Below are 25,645 nucleotides of genomic sequence, written 5' to 3'. Positions count from 1 at the left end.
CGAGCCTCCTCCCTCGCTACTTCATCTCACCCTATCAGCATATCCTTCTATTCCTCTCTCCCTCATGTGTTTATCTAGCTTCCCCTTAAATGCATCTATGCTATTCGCCTCAACTACTCCTTGTGGTAGCAAGTTCCACATTCTAACCACTCTCTGGCTAAAGAAATTTCTCTTGAATTCCCTATTGGATTTATTAGTGACTATTTTATATTTATGACCTCTCGTCTTGGACTCCCCCACAAGTGGAAACATTTTCTCTATATCTACCCTTTCAAACCCTTTCATTATCTTAAACATCTCTATCAGGTCACCCCTCAGTCTTCTCCTTTCTAGAGAGAAGAGCCCCAGCCTGTTCTGCCTTTCCTGATAAGTATATCTTCTCAGTTCTGGAATCATCCTTGTGACTCTTTTTTGCACCCTCTCCAATGCCTCTGTATCCTTTTTATAATATGGAAACCAGAACTGTTCACAGTACTCCAAGTGTGGTCTAACCAAGGTTCTATACAAGTTTAACAAAACTTCTCTGCTTTTCAATTCTATCTCTCTAGAAATGAACCCCAGTGCTTGATTTGCCTTTTTTTATGGCAATAATCTTAATAACCCGCGTCACTACTTTCAGTGATTTGTGTATCTGTACCCCCAGATCCCTCTGCTCCTCTACCCCATTTAGACTCTTATTATCCAAGCAGTATGTGGCCTCCTTATTCTTCCTACCAAAATGTGCCACTTCACACTTATCTATATTGAAATTCATTTGCCAATTACACGCCCATTCTGCAAGTTTATTAATGTCTTCCTGTATTTTGATGCATTCTTCCTTTGTAGGGTTGGAATGTGGGTGGTGAGAGATACAAGGATTTGATCAGAGATGGCCTCATCAATGCTCAAGGCCAGGTGAGATGGCAAGGTCGACGAGATGGGTGTGAATATGGGTAGGAGAGTTTATATGATGGGAGAGGTTTAGGGAGGACAGAAGGGCAGTGAACTTAGAGGAGAGAGGGTAAGGGGTGCTGAGATGAAGATTAAAATGAAGAGGATGAGTCATCGCACATTGCAGATAGAATCCTTAAAACAGGAATATTAAACAGCATGCTATGGAAAATTGAAAGCTCAGGTTATAATTAGCTGGAAGGAAGGATAGTCAATCATTTGTTTAAAACTCTAGGGTATCTGCCAAATGATTAACTTCTAAATTGTTTTCATGAAAATAAAAATAGAGATGTAGAACGGGCTGCCAGTTCGCTATCACCTGTTTTACACTATCGCACAAAATCAAGATCTATGCCACTGAGTTTTAAAATTGTGATGGGTGTCGGTCGCAATTGCAGTTGACAAACGATGGGGCAGATTTTTCCATTCCTTTGACGGCGGCTGTTGAATCAACTGGATGCAGCGAACACGAGGAAATCGGGGGAGGGGGTGGAGAGGGGAGGAGCCCACATCTGTAAAGGACCTCGCCCGATTTTCCTGTAGGCCGTTGTGGCCCCAGCACAGGAACAGGAAATCTGCCCCATAAATGGCTGGATGCTGTATTGGGGAGGTGGTAGGGTTAGTATTCCAGAAGAATGAGACTGAAAGGACTCCGGAGCCCTCAACTCATCTTATGAATCCAACCTCAAATGAGGAACATTTCACTGCTCAGTCCAAAGACCAATTTAAACGCACAATTTTTCTGACTGGGAAATGAAATGTTCCTTTGTGCGTTACATTGACGGGGCAATGGATCCAAAAGGGGGAAAAAGTTGCCCCATTTTTTAAAGCTATGTCGTTTCTGCTTACCTGCCAACAACCAGCTCGTACAGTCAATCAAAAGCCTGTCCGCAAAGATTATATTTATTTGTTCGCTCAATCAATCATTGCCTGTTAAAGCAAATATTTGCACAACTCTGTTAGTACTGGTGCCTGCCACTTTAATTGAAGTAAATGAACGTGCGATGTCGATTTTTATTTACACAGAATCGATCCTGGGTCAATCTCTCTTTTTCTTTCTTGTCACTTTATTTTCCATCATCCAAAACTCTGCTGCCCATATCCGAACTCGCACTAAGACCCGTTGACCCATCACCCCCTGTGCTCGCTGACCTACATTGGCTCCCAAAAATGCCTTGATTTTAAAATTCTCATCCTTGTTTTCAAATCCCTCCATGGTCTCGCCCCTCCCTATCTCTGTAATCTCCTCCAGTCCTACAACCCTCCGAGATCTCTGTGCTCCTCCAACTCTGGCCTCTTGTGCATCCCTGATTTTCATCGCTCCACCATTGACGGCCGTGCCTTCAGCTGCCAAGGCCCTAAGCTCTGGAATTCCCTCCATAAACCTCTCTGCCTGTCTACCTTTCTCTCCTCCTTTAAGATGCTCCTTAAAACCTACCTGTTTGACCAAGCTTTTGGTCACCTGTCCTATTATCTCCTTATGTGGCTCGGTGTCAAATTTTGTTTGATAATCGCTCCTGTGAAGCGCCTTGGGATGTTTTACTACGTTAAAGGCGCTATATAAATGCAAGTTGTTATTGTGATTATTGTTGTCTCTCCAAGTGTAATTTTCAACCTTTGTCGCCATTCGGCCCTTCGAGCCTGCTCCGCCATTCAATATGTTCATGGCTGATCTTCTATCTCAATACCATATTCCCACTCTCTCCCCATACCCCTTGATGCCTTTTGTGTCTAGAAATCTATCTAGCTCCTTCTTAAATATATTCAGTGACTTGGCCTCCACAGCCTCCTGTGGTAGAGAATTCCACAGGTTCACCACCCTCAGTGAAGAAATTTCTCCTCATCTCAGTCCTAAATGTCCTACCCCGTATCCTGAGACTGTGACCCCTCGTTCTGGACCCCCCAGCCAGGGGAAACATCCTTCCTGTATCCAGTCTGTCTAGCCCTGTCAGAATTTTATATGTTTCAATAAGATCCCCTCTCATTCTTCTAAACTCGAGTGAATACAGGCCGAGTCGACAGTCCTGCCATTCCAGGGATCAATCTGGTGAACCTTCGCTGCACTCCCTCTATGGCAAGTAAATCCTTTCTTAGGTAAGGAGACCAAAACGGCACATAATACTCCAGGTGTGGTCTTACCAAAGATCTGTACAACTGCAGTAAGACATCCTTGCTCCTGTCCTCAAATCCTCTTGCAATGAAGGCCAACATACCATTTGCCTTCCTAACTGTTTGCTGCACCTGCATGTTTGCTTTCACTGACTGGTGTACAAGGACTCCCAGGGCCCTTTGTACATCAACATTTCCCAATCTATCACCATTTAAATAAAACTCTGTCTTTCTGTTTTTCCTTCTGAAGTGGATAACTTCACATTTATCCACATTATTCTGCATCTGCCATGTATTTGTCCACTCACTCAACTTGTCTAAATCGCCTTAAAGCCTCTTTGCATCCTCCTCACAACTCACAATCCCACCTAGTTTTGTGTCGTCAGCAAACTTGGAAATATTACATTTGGTTCCCTCATCCAAATCATTGATATATATTGTGAATAGCTGGGGCCCAAGCACTGATCCCTGCAGGACCCCACTAGTCACCGCCTGCCACCCTGAAAAAGACCCATTTATTCCTACTCCATGTTTCCTGTCTGTCAACCAATTTTCAATCCATGCCAGGATATTACCACCAATCCCATGTGCTTTAATTTTGCACCTCTTATGTGGGACTTCAGAAGGCCTTCTGAAAATCCAAATAAACCACATCCACTGGCTCTCCCTTATCTATTCTACCAGTTACATCCTCAGAAAACTCCAGTAGGTATGTCAAACATGATTTCCCTTTCATAAATCCATGTTGACTTTGTCTAATCCCGTTGATATTTTCCAAGTGTCCTGTTATTACATCCTTTATAATAGGCTCTAGCATTTTCCCTACTGCTGACGTTAGGCTCTCTCCCTCCTTTTTTAAATAGTGGGGTTACATTTGCCACCCTCCAATCTGTAGGAACTGTTCCATAATCTATAGAATTTTGGAAGATGACAACCAATGCATCCACTATTTCCATGGCTACCTCTTTTAGTACTCTGGGATACAGATTATCAGGCCCTGGGGATTTATCGGCTTAATTTCTCCAGCACTATTTTTTTTACTAATACTAATTACTATGGGCCCCGAAAACATCCTGGCTGTAGTGCTGAAGACTTGTGCTCCAGAACTAGCTGCGCCTCTAGACAAACTGTTCCAGTACAGCTACAACACTGGCATCTACCCGACAATGTGGAAAATTGCCCAGGTAGGTCCTGTCCACAAAAAGCAGGACAAATCCAATCTGGCCAATTACTGCCCCATCAGTCTACAGTCAATCATCAGCAAAGTGATGGAAGGTGTTGTCGACAGTGCTATCAAGCGGCACTTACTCACCAATAACCTGCTCACCGACGCTCAGTTTGGGTTCCACCAGGACCACTCGGCTCCAGACCTCATTACAGCCCTAACATGGACAAAAGAGTTGAATTCCAGAGGTGAGGTGAGAGTGACTGCCCTTGACATCAAGGCAGCATTTGACCGAGTGTGGCACCAAGGAGCCCTAGTAAAATTGAAGTCAATGGGAATCAGGGGGAAAACTCTCCAGTGGTTGGAGTCATACCTAGCACAAAGGAAGATGACAGTGGTTGTTGGAGGCCAATCATCTCAGCCCCAGGACATTGCTGCAGGAGTTCCTCAGGGCAGTGTCCTAGCCCCAACCATCTTCAGCTACTTCATCAATGACCTTCCCTCCATCATAAGGCCAGAAATGGGGATGTTCACTGATGATTGCACAGTGTTCAGTTCCATTCGCAACCCCTCAGATAATGAAGCAGTCCGTGCCCACATGCAGCAAGACCTGGACAACATCCAGACTTGGGCTGATAAGTGGCAAGTAACATTCGTACCAGACAAGTGCCAGGCAATGACCATCTCCAACAAGAGAGAATCTAACCACCTCCCCTTGACATTCAGTGGCATTACCATCACCGAATCCCCCACCATCAACATCCTGGGGGTCACCATTGACTAAAAACCTAACTGGAGCAGCCACATAAATACTATGGCTACAAGAGCAGGTCAGAAGCTGGGTATTCTGCAGCGAGTGACTCACCTCCTGACTCCCCAGAGCCTTTCCACCATCTACAAGGCACAAGTCAGGAGCGTGATGGAATACTCTCCACTTGCCTGGATGAGTGCAGCTCCAACAGCACTCAAGAAGCTCGACACCATCCAGGACAATGCAGCCCGCTTGATTGGCACCCCATCCACCACCCTAAACATTCACTCCCTTCACCACCGGCGCACTGTGGCTGCAGTGTGTACCATCCACAGGATGCACTGCAGCAACTCGCCAAGGCTTCTTCAACAGCACCTCCCAAACCCACGACCTCTACCACCTAGAAGGACAAGGGCAGCAGGCACATGGAAACAACACCACCTGCATGTTCCCCTCCAAGTCACACACCATCCCAAATTGGAAATATATCGCCGTTCCTTCATCGCCGCTGGGTCAAAATCCTGGAACTCCCTTCCTAACAGCACTGTGGGAGAACCTTCACCACACGGACTGCAGCGGTTCAAGAAGGCGGCTCACCACCACCTTCTCAAGGGCAATTCGGGATGGGAAATAAATGCTGGCCTCGCCAGCGACGTCCACATACCATGAACGAATAAAAAAAAGTAAAAATTTCCTTTATTTCCTCTTTCTCACTAGTCCCTTGGTTCTCTAGCATTTCTGGGAAGTTATTTGTGTCCTCTTCCGTGAAGACAGAACCAAAGTATTTGTTTAATTGTTCTGTCATTTCCTTGTTCTCCATTATAAATTCTCCCATTTCTGACTGTGAGGGACCTACATTTGTTTTCACTAATCTTTTTCTTTTTACATACTTGTAGAAGCTTTTACAGTCCACTTTTATGTTCCTTGCAAGTTTACTCTCATACCATATTTTTCCCCTCTTAATTAATCTCTTGGTCCTTTTTTTCTGAATTCTAAACTGCTCCCAATCCTCAGGCTTGCTACTTTTTCTGGCAACTTTATATGACTCCTCTTTGGATCTAATACTATCCTTAATTTCTTTTGTTAACCATGGTTGGGCTACTTTTCCTTTTGTGTTTTTGCGCCAGAAAGGAACGTATAATTGTTGCAATTCATGCATTTGGTCCTTAAATGTTAGCCATTGCCTATCCACCGTCATACCTTTTAATGAAGTTTCCCAATCTATCATAGCCAACTCACTCCTCATACCTTCGTAGTTTCCTTTGTTTAGATTTCGGACTTTAGATTCCCTTGAGTTTAGGAGGTTGAGGGGTGATCTAATCGAGGTATTAAAATGATAAAAGGATTTAATAGGGTAGATTGAGAGAAACTTTTTCCTCTGGTGGGAGAATCCAGAACATGGGGGCACAATCTTAAAATTAGAGCCAGGCCGTTCAGGAGTGAAATCAGGAAGCACTTTTTCACACAAAGGGTAGATGGAATTAAGATACAGATCAGACATGTTCTGACTGAATGGCAGAACAGGCTCGAGGGGCTGAATGGCCTCCTGTCCCTATGTACTGTGGTATCCCACAGGGTAATGAGAAGGTGGTGGTGAGCCACCTTCTTGAACTGCTGCAGTCCGTGTGGTGAAGGTTCTCCCACAGTGCTGTTAGGAAGGGAGTTCCAGGATTTTGACCCAGCGACGATGAAGGAACGGCGATATATTTCCAAGTCGGGATGATGTGTGACTTGGAGGGGAACGTGCAGGTGGTGTTGTTCCTTTGTACCTGCTGCTCTTGTCCTTCTAGGTAGTAGAGGTCGTGGGTTTGGGAGGTGCTGTCAAAGAAGCCTTGGCGAGTTGCTGCAGTGCATCCTGTGGATGGTACACATTGCAGCCACAGTGCGCTGGTGGTGAAGGGAGTGAATGTTTAGGGTGGTGGATGGGGTGCCAATCAAGCAGGCTGCTTTGTCCTGGAGGTGTTGAGCTTCTTGAGTGTTGTTAGAGCTTCACTCATCCAGGCAAGTGGAGAGTATTCCATCACACTCCTGACTTGTGCCTTGTAGATGGTGGAAAGGCTTTGGGGAGTCAGGAGGTGAGTCACTCACGGGATGCTGAGTCCCTGAGGGTGAATGGGACACTGTGTTAACTTTCATTGTAGAAAGAAAAGCGAACACTTTGAGCCAAGAGATATCCCAGTCTGCAGCACCAAACATTCCTCAACTTGATAACACAAAATTCACTGACAATCAGAATTTGGAAAAAAGGGGGAGCGAAAAATTATGCAGGCCAGAATGATTAAATTAACGGCAAAACTATCGGAAATATCACCGTGAAATAAGGAGAGGAAGAGGAAATCTCCACGCACGTAAACAGGTTTTCCGTTGAGCTTATGGTGGGACAAGCTCAAGGAAATTCCACTGAAGACCTTATAGACTTAAAGGGACACACCCTGGCGAGAAAGGTTTTTGACAATCCCACAGAGCGACACCATAACTCGTGTCACTTACGTATAACATTCCCGTAACCTGGTTTTCCCGAACACTAACCCCCCCCACCCTCTCCAAAGACAGTGCCTCTTTAATGGAGTTAAGTCGTATATGATGCACTTGTTGATTAAAAAAAAAGCAAACCAATTTAAAAAACAACCAACTGCAGAATTCTCCGGATTGTTCCAGTTCTGGTCACTACTGGGTTGTCTGTTTGTCTTAGCTGATAGTCTGAGGGTCAGTTACTGTTCAAAGTCTGCCAGGGGCTGAGAGCATGAAAGCAGAACCTTTGGGCAGTTCACGAGCATGAACTACCTCATTCCATGTCAGAAATCGCAGCTGACACAAACTCAGAGTTGGAAAAGAAGGTGAAGTTGCTTCTGACACAATCAAACATTCGCTATACCCTCTGCGTAAAGATTAAAAGAGATTTAAGAAAGAAAGAACTTGCTTTTCTATAGCGCCTTTCACATTCTTAGGACGTCCCATAGCACTTTACAGCCAACAAAGTGATTTCGAAGTGTAGTCACTGTTGTAATGTAGGGAAACTCGGCAGTCAATTTCTGCACAGCAAGATCCCACAAACAGCAATTAAATAAATGACCAGATAATATGTTTCTGTGATGTTGGTTAAGAGATAAATGTTGTCCAGGACACTGGGAAAAACTCCCCTGCTCTTTATAAGATGCCGTGGGATCTTTAACATCCACGAAAATAGGCAGTGGGAGCTTCGGTTTAACATTGTATCTGAAAGACGGCTCCTCCGACACTGCAGCACTCCCTCAGTACTGCACTCGGAGTGTGGCCTAGATTATATGCTGAAATCAGGAAGCGCTTTGGCACACAAAGGGTAGTGGAAATCTGGAACTCTGCCCCGCCAAAAGGCTGTGGATGCTGGGGGCCAGTTGGAGCTTTCAAGACTGAGATCAATAGATTTTTGTTGGGTAAGGGTATCAAGAGATATGGAGCTAAGGCAGGTAAATGGAGCTGAGGTACAGATCAGCCATGGTCTGATTGAATGGTGGAGCAGGCTCGAGGGGCTGAATGGCCTCCTCTTGTTCCTAATGTTCCTAAGTCTCTTGAGTGGGGCTTGAACCCACAACCATCTAACCCAGCGATGAGAGTGTTATCACTAACTCACCTGACATATTTAGGTCCTAAGGTTGGGCAGTGGGACACTAGTGTATGAACGTCTAACTCTCTGTCCTTGATTTTTGGGGAGGTGTTAACCCCTTTAAAAGAAGTCTCACCTCTGCCTGAAATAATAGAGAGAAACGTGCTCAGTATTTGTACCTTGTTTTCAAATCTCTCAATGGCCTTGCCCCTCCCTAGCTCTGTAACCTCCCACAACCCTCCGAGATCTCTGCACTCCTCCAATTCTGGCCTCTTGCACATCCCAGATTTAATCCTCCCACCATTGGCGGCCGTTCCTCCAGCTGCCTAGGCCCCAAGCTCTGGAATTCCCTCTGTAAACCTCTCTGTCTCTCCGTCTCTCTCTCCTCCTTTAAGACGCTCCTTAAAACCTACCTCTTTGACCAAGCTTTTGGTCACCTGTCCTAATGTCTCCTTATGTGGCTCAGTGACAAATTTTGTTTGATAATCGCTCCTGTGAAGTGCCTTGGGACATTTTACCACGTTAAAGGCACTATATAAATGCAGGTTGTTGTTGATGTGCCTTTTGTCACAAACATCAGAAGCAGTAAACACTCCTTCGAAACAGGAGATCTCAAGTTGCTTTTCACAAAGTCGATTTTAATTAATTAGATTGATGCACAGCGCTACAGTAGAAGCACATCAATATAATGGAACCAATCAGCAGTTCTGTCCAAGTGTGTTATTGTAACACAGGTCCTGACTGAAGTCTGTAGCTTACTGCACATGATGCGCACCGGCAGACCCCAGTTATACTGCTGACTCTGTCTTGCTCTCTGTCCAGGCAAAGCAGATCTCCGCTTGTGCGCATGTCAAAACCTACACTCACCCACCACCTCTGAACAACATGTCCCATTTAAACATCAGCAGAGCCGAATATCGCGTTGGTTTTCACTTAAAATTGAAAGAAAGATAAAAACCTAATCGCATCGCTTCACACACAGTGAAACAGCTACAATGAAGGAAACATTTGCAGGGCTATGGGGAACGGGCGGGGGGAGGGCAGTGGGACTAATTGGATAGTTCTTTCAAAGAGGTGGCACAGGCACAATGGGCCGAATGGCCTCTTTCCGAGCTGTATCATTCTCTGAAATATAGATATGAGGAGTCATTTATATAGTCTGTTAATATTTCTCTCACCAACATCCCAGAGTGCTTAACATACGATGGACTGCTTTGGAGTGCCGTGGGCTTTGTTATTTAAGCAAATGCAGATGACATTTTGTGCATAGCAAGATCCCAAAAACCGCAGTGAGGTGAACGAACAGTTAATCTATTGACGAGTTTGTATAAAATTCATTTGTTTGCGATTTTAGTGAGGTATCGACCCCATTATTTGAAACCGGCTGAAGGAACTTCATTAAGGCATTGGTTCCTGATATTGCACAGTGCGTTTATATCCCCTAAGAGTAGGGTTCAAAGTTCTATTGGGAAGGCTGGTGTCCCTTTCAACCCTACTTCAACTGGGACTATAGTTATACTGCATTGGGTGTGAAGTGAAGCAGTGTTCAGGTTACCCTCTGGAGGTGAAGTCACAACACTCACCTGAATCAGATTCCATGTGACTTTCCGCCTGAGTTAAGCTGCAGTTTGTAATGTTCTGAAGCCTGACCCATGATGCATCAACAGTAACAACTTGTACTTTAACAGGAAAAAAATGAATGCGGAGTCAAAGAGGAAGATATTAGGAGGGGTGACCAACAGTTTGATCGAAGAGGTGGGTTAGAAGGAGGGTGTAAAGAGGAGAGGGAGGTGAAGAGGAGGGGCTTAGGGAGGGAATGCTTGAGCGTGTGGCCTAGTTGGCTGAAGGCACGGCCGCCAATGGTGGAGCAAAGGGGTGGGGGATGCACAAGAGGCCAGAGAGTTTGGGGGGTGGTGTAGAGCTGAGGAGGTTACAGAGATAGGGGGGAGCGAGGGCCATGGAGGGATTTAAACACAAGGCTGTGAATTTTAAATTTGAGGCATTGGGGAACTGGGAGCCAATGTAGGTCAGCGAGCACGGGGGTGGTGAGTGACCAGAACTTGGTGCGGGATAGGATAAAGGCAGCAGAGTCATGAATCAACTGAGGGAGGAAGATGGGAGGTCGCCCAGGAGAGCATTTTAATAGTTGAGTCCGGAGGTAACAAAAGCATGAATGAGGGTTTCAGCAACAGATGAGCTGTGGCAGGGGTGGAGACGGGCGATGTTACAGAGGTGGAAGTAGGCGGTCTTGGTGATGGAGCAGATATGGGGTTGGAAGCTCAAATCAGGGTGAAATAGGTCGACAAGGTGATGAATAGTCTGGGTCAGCCAGAGACCGTGGCCAGGGAGGGGGGTGGTCTTGAAGGCAAGATTACTGCATTTGGGTCAAAAACAGTGGATTCGGCCTTCCATATGTTTAGATGGAGGAAATTGCGGCTCGTCCAATACTGGATGTTGGACAAGCCGTCCGACAACAGAGGCAGTGGAGGGGTTGAGAGAGGTGGTAGTGAGGTAGAGCTGGGTGTCGTCAGCATACTTGTGGAAGCCCACGTCTGTTGCCAAGGGGAAGCACGTAGGTGAGAAAGAGGAAGGGAGGGGGCCTAAGGATCTGTTAACAGTGCGGAAGCAAGAAGAGGAGCCATAGCTGGGGGTACGCTGATAAACGATTGGATAGGTTAGAGCGGAGCCAGGCGAGTGTAGTCCCACTGAGCTGGACGATGGAGGAGAAGCATTGGAGGAGGATGGTGTGGTCGACCGTGTCAAAAGCTGCAGAAGAGTTGGGAAGGATGAGGAGGGATAGTTTACCACGGTCACAGTCACAGAGGATGTCATTTGTGACTTTGATTAGGGTCATTTCAGTACTGTGGCAGGGGCGGAAACCCGATTGGAGAGATTCAAACATGGAGTTGCAGCAGAAACATTCAATCTAGGCACCTTACCGGAAGCCTTCCCACAGCAGGGGTCAGAAGGAAATATATTTCATAACTTGTTATTAAACTGTTAATTGCCTGTCAATATCACTCCGATTATTAATTAACTGTTTTCAACTCCATGTAACTCAAAGGTTCCCATATCAAGATTTGCATATTAATTTATTACAAATGCTATATCATAAAGACTGCAGGTGTCCTTAGTAATGGCCATTTCATACAATACCCCTTAGTGTAGTTTATAAAGGAGGGAAAGGGACACTGTGCAGGGCACGGGAAATCTCAAGAGTGGGAGAACTTTAGCCACCAGAGAAGTACTGAGGGAGTGCTGCACTGTCGGAGGTGCCGTCTTTTCGGATGAGACCTTAAACCAAGGTCCCATCTGCCCTCTCGGGTGGATGTAAAAGATCCCACGGCCACTATTCGAAGAAGACCTGGGGAGTTCTCCCCAGTGTCCTGGGCTAATATTTATCCCTCAACCAACATCACTGAAATAGATAATCTGGTCGTTATCATATTTAGATTACCCCTCAACCTTCTAAACTCGAGGAGATACAAGCCAAGTTTATGCAACCTGTCCTCATCATTTAACCCTTTAAGCCCCGGTATCATTCTGTGTGCAGGTTTAATAGCTTGTCCAGGCAGCCAATCTCTGCCAAAAAACTTGGACAGTGTGTTTTTAAGAGGCTTTTGAAGAAAGGGATAGGGGGTGGAATGGCCAAGTGAGTGTGGGAGAGAGTCCCAGGGAGAGCTTTGAAAAGTCAACACAGTGGGCTCAGGGAGCAAGTGGAGCTTTGGGGAGACAATGCAGCGAGGGTGCGGCATAGTAACATATGTAAACAATTTTACAACACCAAGTTATAGTCCAGCAATTTTATTTTAAATTCACAAGCTTTCGGAGATTTTCTCCTTCCTCAGGCCTGAGGAAGGAGAAAATCTCCGAAAGCTTGTGAATTTAAAATAAAATTGCTGGACTATAACTTGGTGTTGTAAAATTGTTTACAATTGTCAACCCCAGTCCATCACCGGCATCTCCACATAGTAACATAGGAACAGGAGGAGGCCATTCAGCCCCTCGAGCCTGTTCCGCCATTCAGTTGGATCATGGCTGATCTGTACCTCACCCTCCTTTACCTGCCTTTGCTCCATATCCCTTGATACCTTTACCCCAACAAAACTCTATCGATCTTAGCCTTGAAAATTTCAGTTGACCCCAGCATCCAAGGCCTTTTGGGGGAGAGAGTTCCAGGCTTCCGCTATTCTTTGTGTGAAAAAGTCCATCCTGATTTCACTCCTTTACGGCCTGGCTCTAATTTTAAGGTTATGCCCCCTTGTTCTAGACTCCCTCACCAAAGGAAATAGTTTCTCTCTATCTACCCTATCGAATTCCATTATCATTTTAAAAACCTGGCTTAGATCACCCCTCAACTTTCTATACTCGAGGGAATACAAGCCAAGTTTATGCAACCCATCCTCGTAATTTAACCCTTTGAGCCCCGGCTATCGTTCTGAATGCAGGTTTAATAGTTTGTCCTGGCAGTCAATCTCTGCCAATAACCTTGGACAGTGAATAGCAGCGACTAACTCTACGGAGACCTCATTTCAACATGCCTGTCATAGCAACAGCGGGGAGGGAGCAGGTTAATAATATTAAAGCATTAACATTATTAACCTAGATTATTCCGCACTGGTCGAAACCTCATGTAACTAGAGTGTCAGTCATTTTAAATTTCTGGTGATGAACTTTGGCCAATTCCAGCTAGCTATGAATGCCCTGTTGACACTGCAGCTATTTGAGCTCCAGACCATTGCTGATTAATCAAGGTTAGAGGCAGGATAAGAGTTGACGAGATTCAGCACTCACTAGATCACCATTTCTGCAAACCATTTGTTTGTGCCAGTAACAAGATCAGCTCTGATTGCGAGAGAAACAAAAGATTTAGATAAGGCACAATGTGGATTGATAGCATGTCTCTTAATTATTTATCACTAAATGTGACTTTGTACATTCTTGTTTGTCCTACTCTGATCTGAGTCTTTTTGTTGTGAGACTATAGGGTGAAGGATTTTGATGCTGGGGAATCAAACACCTTCTTTTCAGGCACCCAGCATCAGCATCAAGCACTCCCAGGCCAGCTCTGCCTCAGCCCATCTGCCGCTGGAACCCTCATCCGTGCCTTTGTCACTTCCACTCTCAATTATTCTAATGCTCTCCTGGCTAGCCTCCCACCTTCCACCCTCCGTAAACTAGAGCTCATCCAAAACTCTGCTGCTCAAATCCTATCCCTCGTCACGTCCCACTCACCCATCACCCCTGACCTCGCTGACTGACATTGGCTCCCAGTCCCCCATCATCTCAAATCTAAAATTCTCATCCTCTGTTTAAATCTCAACATGGCCTCGTCCCCTTCCTATAGCTTGATCTCTTCCATTGTTGGGTGGGAAAATGGCCCAATGATGTAAGGCACATTTTAAAATTAATTCACTGGCACGGCCCGCATTTATTGCCCATCCTTAGTTGCCCCTTGAGAAGGTGGTGGTGGTGGGCTTTTCTCTTGAACCGCTGCAGCCTGTGTGGTGAAGGTTCTCCCACGGTGCAGTTAGGTCGGGGGTTCCAGGATTTTGACCCAGCGCCGATGAAAGAACGGCCGATATATGTCCAAGTCGGGATGGTGAGTGACTTGGAGGGGAACTTGGAGGTGATGGTGTTCCCATGTGCCCGCTGCCCTTGTACTTTTAGGTGGTAGAGGTCGCGGGTTTGGGAGGTGCTGTCAAAGAAACCTTGGTGAGTTGCTGCCATGCATCCTGTGGATAGGACACTGGTGCTGGAGGGAGTGGATGTTCAGGCTAGTGGATAAGGTGCTGATCTAACGGACTGCTTTGTCCTGGATGGTACATCCCAAAAACATCCGACCTTTACTTCTGCACGATAATCACAGTGAAGGGTCCAGCTTCCAGCACCATGCAAGTTTTGAATTGCCATTCGCCTCACGCTCTCTCTTTTCACATCCCATAATATATTTCTCCTTTTCAAAAGTGGTCTCTGGAATCTATTACAAGTCAAAATATGTCTTCACTCTGGCACTGAGGGATCCATATTGCCAATGGAATCAATGGGACTATGTCAATGTAGTTTGTTCCCCCAGACCTGTGCATGTCCTTTAGTTTGCTGTCGATTGGCAGCTCAGAGCTGATCATTGTTACTCAGAGTTTCCTGGCCCCATCGGAAGGAGGATGGAACCTTTAGGATCTCCGCTCAGGATCTCCTTACAGTGGCCTGAATCTGTACTGTAGCATTCTAGCATTCCATGAGATTTAGACTATGTTGGCAACATCACTAAAACAGATAATCTGCTCGTTATCACATTGCTGTTTGTGGGAGCTTGCTGTGCGCAAATTGGCTGCCACGTTTCCTACGTTACAACAGTGACTACATTATACATTACTCCAGGAAGTTTCCAGTAATCTTAAGCCATTATTCTTCAGGGTATGAGTGTCAGCTGTGGTTCAGTGGGTAGCACTCTTGCCTCTGAGTCAAGAAAGTTATGGGTTTAAGTCCCACTCCAGAGAATTAAACACAAAATTTTGGCCGACACTCCCAGTGCCAGTACTGAGGGAGTGTTGCACTGTTGGAGGTGCCGTCTTTCGGATGAGATGTTAAACTGAGGCTCCATCTGCCCTCTCAGGTGGATGTGAATGATTCCTAGGCACTATTTCAAAGAAGAGCAGGGGAGTTCTGGGTGTCCTGGGCCAATATTTATCCCTCATCACTAACAACCAACATCACTAAAGAAAACAGATTATCTGGTCATTACCATGTTGGTGTTCTTGGGATAGAATCATAGAATCATAGAAGCTACAACATGGAAACAGGCCCTTCGGCCCAACATGTCCATGTCGCCCAGTTTACAATCTTGCTGTTCACAAATTGGCTGTTGCATTTCCTACATTACAACAGTGTCTACACTTCAAAAGTACTTCAGTGGCTGTAAAGCACTTAGGGACATCCAGAGATTGTGAAAGGCGCAAAAAAATGTATCTTTCTCTTTGCCTGCCATAGGCTTAATTCCTATTACCTTCTATATCCTGGGTAGCAATTCCGGTCTCTGTGTACAGTGACATTGTAAATGTGAGGGTGAAGCTTTCCACTGATCTGTATCCACAGAAGAACTGGAAACTTATTGGGGCAGTTTTTGCTCGACAGTGTTTGGGGAGGAACTTAGAGAAAAATCGGAGTGAGGAAGTTCACGTGCTCAGTGAGCCTACCCAATCTTCCGCTCATTTAAATTAATTGGTGTGCAATCCTCCCCACCCCATTGCCCTCAGTGCCCTCTGTCCGATTTCCCTCAGTGCCCTCTGTCCCATTTCCCTCAGTGCCCTCTGTCCCATTTCCCTCAGTGCCCTCTGTCCCATTTCCCTCAGTGCCCTCTGTCCCATTTCCCTCAGTGCCCTCTGTCCCATTTCCCTCAGTGCCGTCCGTCCCATTTCCCTCAGTGCCGTCCGTCCCATTTCCCTCAGTGCCCTCTGCCCCATTTCCCTCAGTGCCCTCTGTCCCATTTCCCTCAGTGCCCTCTGCCCCATTGCCCTCAATACCCTCTGCCCCATTTCCCTCAGTGCCCTCTGACCCATTTCCCTCAGTGCCCTCTGCCCCATTTCCCTCAGTGCCCTCTGCCCCATTTCCCTCAGTGCCCTCTGTCCGATTTCCCTCAGTGCCCTCTGCCCCATTTCCCTCAGTGCCCTCTGCCCCATTTCCCTCAGTGCCCTCTGTCCCATTTCCCTCAGTGCCCTCCGTCCCATTTCCCTCAGTGCCCTCTGCCCCATTTCCCTCAGTGCCCTCTGCCCCATTTCCCTCAGTGCCCTCTGTCCCATTTCCCTCAGTGCCCTCCGTCCCATTTCCCTCAATACCCTCTGCCCCATTGCCCTCAATACCCTCTGCCCCATTTCCCTCAGTGCCCTCTGACCCATTGCCCTCAGTGCCCTCTGCCCCATTGCCCTCAATACCCTCTGCCCCATTTCCCTCAGTGCCCTCTGACCCATTTCCCTCAGTGCCCTCTGCCCCATTTCCCTCAGTGCCCTCTGTTCCATTTCCCTCAGTGCCCTCCATCCCATTTCCCTCAGTGCCCTCCGCCCCATTTCCCTCAGTGCCCTCTGCCCCATTTCCCTCAGTGCCCTCTGTCCCATTTCCCTCAGTGCCCTCTGCCCCATTTCCCTCAGTATCCTCTGCCCCATTTCCCTCAGTGCCCTCTGCCCCATTTCCCTCAGTGCCCTCTGCCCCATTTCCCTCAGTGCCCTCTGTCCCATTTCCCTCAGTGCCCTCTGCCCCATTTCCCTCAGTGCCCTCTGCCCCATTGCCCTCAGTGCCCTCCGTCCCATTTCCCTCAGTGCCCTCTGTTCCATTTCCCTCAGTGCCCTCTGTCCCATTTCCCTCAGTGCCCTCCGTCCCATTTCCCTCAGTGCCCTCCGTCCCATTTCCCTCAGTGCCCTCCGTCCCATTTCCCTCAGTGCCCTCCGTCCCATTTCCCTCAGTGCCCTCTGTCCCATTTCCCTCAGTGCCCTCTGCCCCATTTCCCTCAGTGCCCTCTGTCCGATTTCCCTCAGTGCCCTCCGCCCCATTTCCCTCAGTGCCCTCTGCCCCATTTCCCTCAGTGCCCTCTGCCCCATTGCCCTCAGTGCCCTCTGTTCCATTTCCCTCAGTGCCCTCTGTCCCATTGCCCTCAGTGCCCTGTGTCCCATTTCCCTCAGTGCCCTCTGTCCCATTTCCCTCAGTGCCCTCCGTCCCATTTCCCTCAGTGCCCTCTGTCCCATTTCCCTCAGTGCCCTCTGCCCCATTTCCCTCAGTGCCCTCTGTTCCATTTCCCTCAGTGCCCTCTGTCCGATTTCCCTCAGTGCCCTCTGCCCCATTTCCCTCAGTGCCCTCTGTCCGATTTCCCTCAGTGCCCTCTGTCCGATTTCCCTCAGTGCCCTCCGCCCCATTTCCCTCAGTGCCCTCTGCCCCATTTCCCTCAGTGCCCTCTGCCCCATTGCCCTCAGTGCCCTCTGTTCCATTTCCCTCAGTGCCCTCTGTCCCATTGCCCTCAGTGCCCTCCGTCCCATTTCCCTCAGTGCCCTCTGTCCCATTTCCTTCAGTGCCCTCTGCCCCATTTCCCTCAGTGCCCTCTGTCCGATTTCCCTCAGTGCCCTCTGCCCCATTTCCCTCAGTGCCCTCTGCCCCATTTCCCTCAGTGCCCTCTGCCCCATTGCCCTCAGTGCCCTCTGTTCCATTTCCCTCAGTGCCCTCTGTCCCATTGCCCTCAGTGCCCTCCGTCCCATTTCCCTCAGTGCCCTCTGTCCCATTTCCCTCAGTGCCCTCTGCCCCATTTCCCTCAGTGCCCTCTGTCCGATTTCCCTCAGTGCCCTCTGCCCCATTTCCCTCAGTGCCCTCTGCCCCATTTCCCTCAGTGCCCTCTGCCCCATTTCCCTCAGTGCCCTCCGTCCCATTTCCCTCAATGCCCTCCGTCCATGCAATTCTTTACCCCCAGGTGCTACAAATCTGTCCCATTCCTGTTGAATGTAACAGGATTGTTGCTATGCCTAAAGGCTAGAGAAAATCTCACATCTCCTCCTCTAACTCTGCTCCTGGCTCTAACCAGTCAGTAATAAATGTACACACACACTCACACTTACACAAACACACACACAAACACACACACACACTCACACTTACACAAACACACACACACACACACTCACATACACACACAAACACACACACACACAAACACTCGCATACACACTCACATACACACAAACACTCACATACACACACACACACACTCACATACACACAAAAACACACACACAAACACTCATACACACACACACAAACACTCTCACACACACTCACATACACACAAAAACACACACACACACTCACATACACACAAACACTCGCATACACACACAAACACACACACACACACTCACATACACACAAACACTCATACACACACTCACATACACACAAACACTCATACACACACACACAAACACTCTCACACACACTCACATACACACACAAACACACACACACACTCACATACACACAAAAACACACACAAACACACACACACACACTCACATACACACAAACACTCACATACACACACACAAACACTCTCACACACACACACTCACATACACACACAAACACACACACACGCTCACATACACACAAACACTCATACACACACACACAAACACTCTCACACACTCATACACACAAAAACACACACACAAGCACTCACATACACACACAAACACACACACACACTCACATACACACAAAAACACACACAAACACACACACACACTCACACACGCACAAACACACTCACACACACACTCACACACACAAACACACATACACACACACATTAATTCTCACACACAAGCTCATACACCGACTCCACTTCTACCCCCCCACCCCCACCCCACATACACATAGCCGCACAGATACACACACACACACTCATACACACACGCACAAACACTCATACACACACGCACAAACACTCATACACAGACACACACACTCACACACACACACAGTCAAAAGAGAAGTTGCCTCTCTCCGACATCTCAGACCGATTTAAAACGAGTTAATAAGCAGCTCGGTTTGATAAGGACCTGCTCTGCACACGGGGCGGCCCCTTTGAGCAGCGTCAGTTAAATAGGGAGGATTCTGGGGACCGAGTGTGAGTTTGTGCCTCGGGTCCTTTTCCTTTTGTCACCCAGGATTCACTCCTTCGCACTCGGGGATGGGGAAGAGCAGCACGGACGAGGGATCGCGAAAGGTAAGAGACCCAGAGTCCGTCTCACATCAGCATCGTTCCAGCCTCCTCTGTGGATGGGACACTTGTCTCTTGATGACATGTGCGGAAGTTTGTACATTTCAGAGAGAGGTGAATGAAACTAACCGGGTGAAGAAAGTTTGACAGCAGTCAGTCTGTACTGCAGTCACTAAACCGACCCAGACCTTGTCCTGGACTAGTCACCTCTCTCCCACGCTCTTTCTGTCCGTGGGTTTAGGATCCGTGTTGGAGAAAGCTGGCATGCTTTTCGCGGGATCTTGTTGATAATATTTCTCAGCGTTCTCTGGAATAAAAGAACTTGCATTTCTATAGCGCCTTTCCCCACCTCGGGACGTCCCAAAGCGCTTTACAGCCATTGGAGTACTTTTTTAAATGTAGTCACTGCTGTAATGTAGGGAAACGGGGCAGCCAATTTGCGCACAGCAAGATCCCTCAAACAGCAATGTAATAAATATTGGCCCAGGACACCAGGGAGAACTCCCCTGCTCTTCTTCGAAATTGTGCCTAGGGATCATTTACATCCACCTGAGTAGGGTTTAAATGTAGTTACTCAGACTGGCAAAATGTGGGAAGTGGTGTTCCACAGGGATCGGTGCTGGGACCACTGTTGTTCACAATTTACATTCATGATTTGGACTCAGGAATCAGAAATACAATTTCAAAATTTGCGGACTACACCAAATTGGGGGGTGTAGTTAATACTGAGGAAGAATGCGACAAAATACAGGAAGACATTAATAAACTTACAGAATGGGTGTGTAATTGGCAAATGAATATCAATATAGATAAGTGTGAGGTGGTACATTTTGGTAGGAAGAATAAGGAGGCCACATACTGCTTGGATAATAAGAGTCTGAATGGGGTAGAGGAGCAGAGGGATCTGGGGGTACAGATACACAAATCACTGAAAGTAGTGACACAGGTTAATAAGGCCATAAAAAAAGCAAACCAAGCACTGGGGTTCATTTCTAGAGGGATAGAATTGAAAAGCAGGGAAGTTATGCTAAACTTGTATAGAACCTTGGTTAGACCACACTTGGAGTACTGTGCACAGTTCTGGTCTCCATATTATAAAAAAAGGATATAGAGGCACTGGAGAAGGTCCAAAAAAGATTTACTGAGATGATACCAGAACTGAGAGGTTATAACTATCAGGAAAGATTGAGCAGGCTGGGGCTCTTTTCTCTAGAAAAGAGAAGACTGAGGGGTGACCTGATAGCGATCTTGAAGATTATGAAGTGGTTTGATAGGGTAGACGTGGAGAAGATGTTTCTACTTGTGGGAGGCTCCAAAATTATAAATATAAGATAGTCATTAATAAATCCAACAGGTAACTTAGCAGAAACTTCTTTACCCAGAGAGTGGTGAGAATGTGAAACTCACTACCACAGGGAGTAGTTGAGGTGAATAACAGAGATACATTTAAGGAGAAGCTAAATAAACACATGAGGGAGAAAGGAATAGAAGGAGATGCTGATAGGGTGAGATGAAGGGGGTGGGAGGAGGCTCGTGTGGAGCATAAACACCAGTATAGACCAGTTGGGCTGAGTGGCCTGTTTCTGTGCTGTAGACTCTATGTAATTCTATGGAACACCTGAGAACGCAGTCAGGGCCTCAGTTTATTGCCTCATCACAAAAGACAACACCTGCCCACAGTGTGGCACTCCCTCAGTCCTGCACGAGGAGTGTCAGCCTAGATTTTGTGCTCAAGTCTCTGGAGTGGGGACTTGAACCCACAACCTTCTGAATCAGAGGTAAGAAGTGCTGCCCACTGAACCACAGCAGAGAAAACATGAATCACAACAAGATTTGGTAGAAATAGGGTCAATCTCCAGGAGTAAAGTACAGAAAGAGGCATTCATAAAACTGTTGAATGGGAAAGTTCATAGAGAGAGAAGGAATAAACGTATTGCATGTTGTTCCTTAAGTCGAGAGGAGTGAGTTTGCAGTCTGTGTCTCTGACTGTGTGTGTTTCTCAGTAGCTTAGTTTGGAGACGCGCAGCCCAGACAGTTGGGTGTCTGTGTAGCCAAGTGAGACCCTCCACCTCTCAAAAGGATTTTTTGCTGGTTTGAAAATCATCAAGGGGAAATTTGGAGTGATTTCTATTGTACAATGTGTTTCAGACTTTCCTGACCAGAATCACCTGTAAATATTGACACACTGCCCAGGAACACCTGTAAATATCGACACACTCCCCGGGAACGCCTGTAAATATCGACACACTCCCCGGGAACGCCTGTAAATATCGACACACTCCCCGGGAACACCTGTAAATATCGACACACTCCCCGGGAACGCCTGTAAATATCGACACACTCCCCGGGAACACCTGTAAATATCGACACACTCCCCGGGAACGCCTGTAAATATCGACACACTCCCCGGGAACACCTGTAAATATCGATACAATTCCCCAGGAACACCTGTAAATATCGACACACTTCCCAAGAACACCTGTAAGTATCGATACAATTCCCCCGGAACACCTGTAAAGATCGATACACTCCTGGCAGATACTCAAAGAAAAATAGAGCTATTAATTCAGAAAACCTGTATTATTCATGGACAGTGGTAGAGATAATTGCAGCCGGAAGATAATTGAAATTTGATGGTCGCAGAGGCTTCCTAGAAACAATATATCCAAGGGGTCCCCAAGAGTGTGTCAGTATTTACAGGGGGTCCCCGGGAGTGTGTCAGTATTTATAGGGGGTCCCCGGGAGTGTGTCAGTATTTACAGGGGGTCCCTGGGAGTGACAGTATTTACAGGGGGGGTCCCTGGGAGTGTGACAGTATTTTACACGGGGGTCCCTGGGAGTCTGTCAGTATTTACAGGGGGTCCCTGGGAATGTGTCAGTATTTACAGGGGGTCCCCAGGAGTGTGTCAGTATTTACAGGGGGTCCCCAGGAGTGTGTCAGTATTTACAGGAGTCCCCAGGAGTGTGTCAGTATTTACAGGGGGTCCCCAGGAGTGTGTCAGTATTTACAGGAGTCCCCAGGAGTGTGTCAGTATTTACAGGGGGTCCCCAGGAGTGTGTCAGTATTTACAGGAGTCCCCAGGAGTGTGTCAGTATTTACATAGAGTCCCTGGGAGTTTATCAGTATTTACAAGCGGACTCTGGGAGTGTTAATATTTTCAGTGGTTATAATTTCTGTGTAATTAGAACCCCTCATTCACCCTCTGGGGTGTCAGCGTCCTAGTTTGAAAACCTTTAGTGTACTAATATATATTTTTAAAAATTCTCCTCCCACTTTCATAGAAACATAGAAACATAGAAAATAGGAGCAAGAGTAGGCCATTCGGCCCTTCGGGCCTGCTCCGCCATTCAAAATGATCATGGCTGATCGTCTAACTCAGTTCCCTGTTCCCACTTTTTCCGCAAAACCCTTGATCCCTTTAGCATTAAGAAATATATCTATCTCCTTCTTGAATACATCTAATGACTTGGCCTCCACTGCCTTCTGTGGTAGAGAATTCCACAGGTTCACCACCCTCTGAGTGAAGAAATTTCTCCTCATCTCGGTTCTAAATGGCATACCCCGTATCCTGAGACTGTGACCCCTGGTTCTGGACTCCCCAGCCATCAGGAACATCCTCCCTGCATCTAGTCTGTATAGCCCTGTTAGAAATTTATATGTTTCGATGAGATCACCTCTCATTCTTCTAAACTCTAGTGAATATAGGCCTAGTCGACCCAATCTCTCCTCATACGTCAGTCCTGCCATCCCAGGAATCAGTCTGGTAAACCTTCGTTGCACTCCCTCCATGGCAAGGACATCCCTCCTCAGATAAGGAGACCAAAACTGCACACAATATTCCAGATGTGGTCTCACCAAGGCCCTGTATAACTGCAGTAAGACATCCCTGCTCCTGTACTCAAATCCTCTTGCAATGAAGGCCAACATACCATTCGCCTTCCTAACTGCTTGCTGCACCTGAATGCTCACTTTCAGCGACTGGTGTACAAGGACACCCAGGTCTCGTTGCACCTCCCCTTTTCCCAATCTATCACCATTCAGATAATAATCTGCCTTTCTGTTTTTACAATCAAAGTGGATAACCTCACATTTATCCACATTATACTGCATCTGCCATGTTCTTGCCCACTCACCCAACTTGTCTAAATCACATTGGAGCCTCTTTGCATCCTCCTCACAGCTCACATTCCACCCCAGCTTTGTGTCGTCTGCAAACTTGGAAATGTTACATTTAGTTCCCTCATCCAAATCATTGATATATATTGTGAATAGCTGGGGCCCAAGCACTGATCCCTGTGGTACCCCACTAGTCACTCACCCGGAAAAAGACCCGTTTATTCCTACTCTCTGTTTCCTGTCTGTCAACCAATTCTCAATCCATGCCAGTATATTTCCCCCAATCCCATGTGCTTTAATTTTGCACACTAACCTCTTGTGTGGGACCTTCCTGTCCCCCTGCACCCCCTCCCCACCCACCCCAGAAGGTGCTGACACGTTCCTCAGGTAAAGGGTTTGCAAGTGATACCTGCCCTCTGATACTTTGCCCAGACAGACAACATTGGTGGCCATCTTGGCTTTGGAGGAGGGGGTTATCAGGGGTCAGTGGGCAGTGATGGGGGGAGTGGGGGAATACAGATTGATTTGTTCCGCTCCCTAGTCCAGGGATGCTGGATCATAGCATTCCAGCTGCTGCCCAGCCTGAGATCTGTAAACTCAACAAGGAATCAAGGGTCAAATCTTGGACCTTCCTAGAATCATTTGGTATGGGATAGCCATCAAGTGGGATTTTTTTTAAAAATTCATTCTGGGGATGTGGGCGTTGCTGGCAAGGCTGGCATTTATTGCACATCCCTAGTTGCCCTGAGAAGGTGGTAGTGGTTTTCATACAACTGAGTGGCCATTTCAGAGGGCAGTTAAGAGTCAACCACGTTGGTGTGGGACTGGAGTCACGTATAGGCCCAGACCGGGTAAGGACGGCAGGTTTCCTTCCCTAAAGGACATTAGTGTACCAGTTGGCTTTTTACAACAATCCAACAGCTTAATTTTTTTTTTATTCGTTCATGGGATGTGGGCGTCATTGGCGAGGCCGGCATTTATTGCCCATCCCTAATTGCCCTTGAGAAGGTGGTGGTGAGCCGCCTTCTTGAACCGCTGCAGTCCGTGTGGTGAAGGTTCTCCCACAGTGCTGTTAGGAAGGGAGTTCCAGGATTTTCACCCAGCGACGATGAAGGAACGACGATATATTTCCAAGTCGGGATGGTGTGTGACCTGGAGGGGAACGTGCAGGTGGTGTTGTTCCCATGTGCCTGCTGCTCTTGTCCTTCTAGGTGGTAGAGGTCGCGGGTTTGGGAGGTGCTTCATGGTCACTTTTATTTATTTGCAGATTTTTTTTAAAACATGAAATCAAATTTCCAAACTGCCCATGGTGGGATTTGCACTCACGTTCTACTGGATTATTAGTCCAGGCCTCAGGGTCGATTACTGAGAGCAGCACGGACTGGTGTCACTTGTATGCAGACTGCTTTACTGCTCTTCAAGTCTCTCTCCGATCTGGCAGTTCTACATGGAGCTGTGGTTTAATACTAGATTTAAGACTAGACTTGCAATCCCTTGAGTATAGAAGATTAAGGGGTAATCTAATTGAGGTGTTTAAGATAATTAAAGGATTTGATAGGGTAGATAGAGAGAAACTATTCCAGAATAAGGAGGCATAATCTTAAAATTAGAGCTAGGCTGTTCAGGGGTGATGTCAAGAAGCACTTCTTCACACAAAGGGGAGTGGAAATCTGGAACTTTCTCCCCCAAAAAGCTGTTGAGGCTGTGGGAGAATTGAAAATTTAAAAATTGATATTGATAAATTTTTGTTAGGCAAGGGTATTAAGGGTTACAGAACCAAGGCGGGTAAATGGAGTTAAGATACAGATCAGCCATGATCAAATTGAATGGAAGAACAGGCTCGGGAGGCTGAATGTCCTCCTCCAGTTCCTATGTTCCTCTGACACTGGCAAGTTGATGATACTTCAGTTGCATCAGGTCCAAGATAGCAGTGGAGCTGCCTGTCTTGGTGTGAGTCATTCAAGAGCTGATCACGTGTCAGCTCACCGTCGATTAAGGGCCTGCTCATCACTTTATTGTAAAATAACCGTGAGGACGGGTTTCTGATTTCACTAGGAGTACTGACGAGAGAACCCATTTACCGTGGGTTAGAATTCTGTTGCCATGGATCAGGAGTGCTAATCGCGAAATTACGCACTCCCAGCCCGCCCCGAATCAACATTGTGGAATTTTTATCCCAATATAAAGTAAGAAAGAACTTGCATTTATATAGCGCCATTCAATACCTCAGGATG

General features: G+C 46.9%; 1 protein-coding gene across 1 annotated transcript in view; it reads left to right on the top strand.

Annotated features, from left to right (window-relative positions):
* Positions 1 to 19,160: 19,160 nt before the first annotated feature.
* The window catches only part of slc2a2 (solute carrier family 2 member 2), a 58,396-nt gene continuing 51,911 nt past the window's right edge, over positions 19,161 to 25,645 (top strand). The window contains exon 1 of the mRNA XM_067994866.1: positions 19,161 to 19,300. Coding sequence (XP_067850967.1) covers positions 19,265 to 19,300 — 36 coding nt within the window. The 5' untranslated portion in view covers positions 19,161 to 19,264. The remainder of the gene's footprint in view (positions 19,301 to 25,645) is intronic.

This window comes from Heptranchias perlo, chromosome 13 (assembly GCF_035084215.1).
Source record: "Heptranchias perlo isolate sHepPer1 chromosome 13, sHepPer1.hap1, whole genome shotgun sequence".
NCBI classification, from domain to species: domain Eukaryota; kingdom Metazoa; phylum Chordata; class Chondrichthyes; order Hexanchiformes; family Hexanchidae; genus Heptranchias; species Heptranchias perlo.
This window is presented reverse-complemented; position numbering and strand designations above follow the sequence as displayed.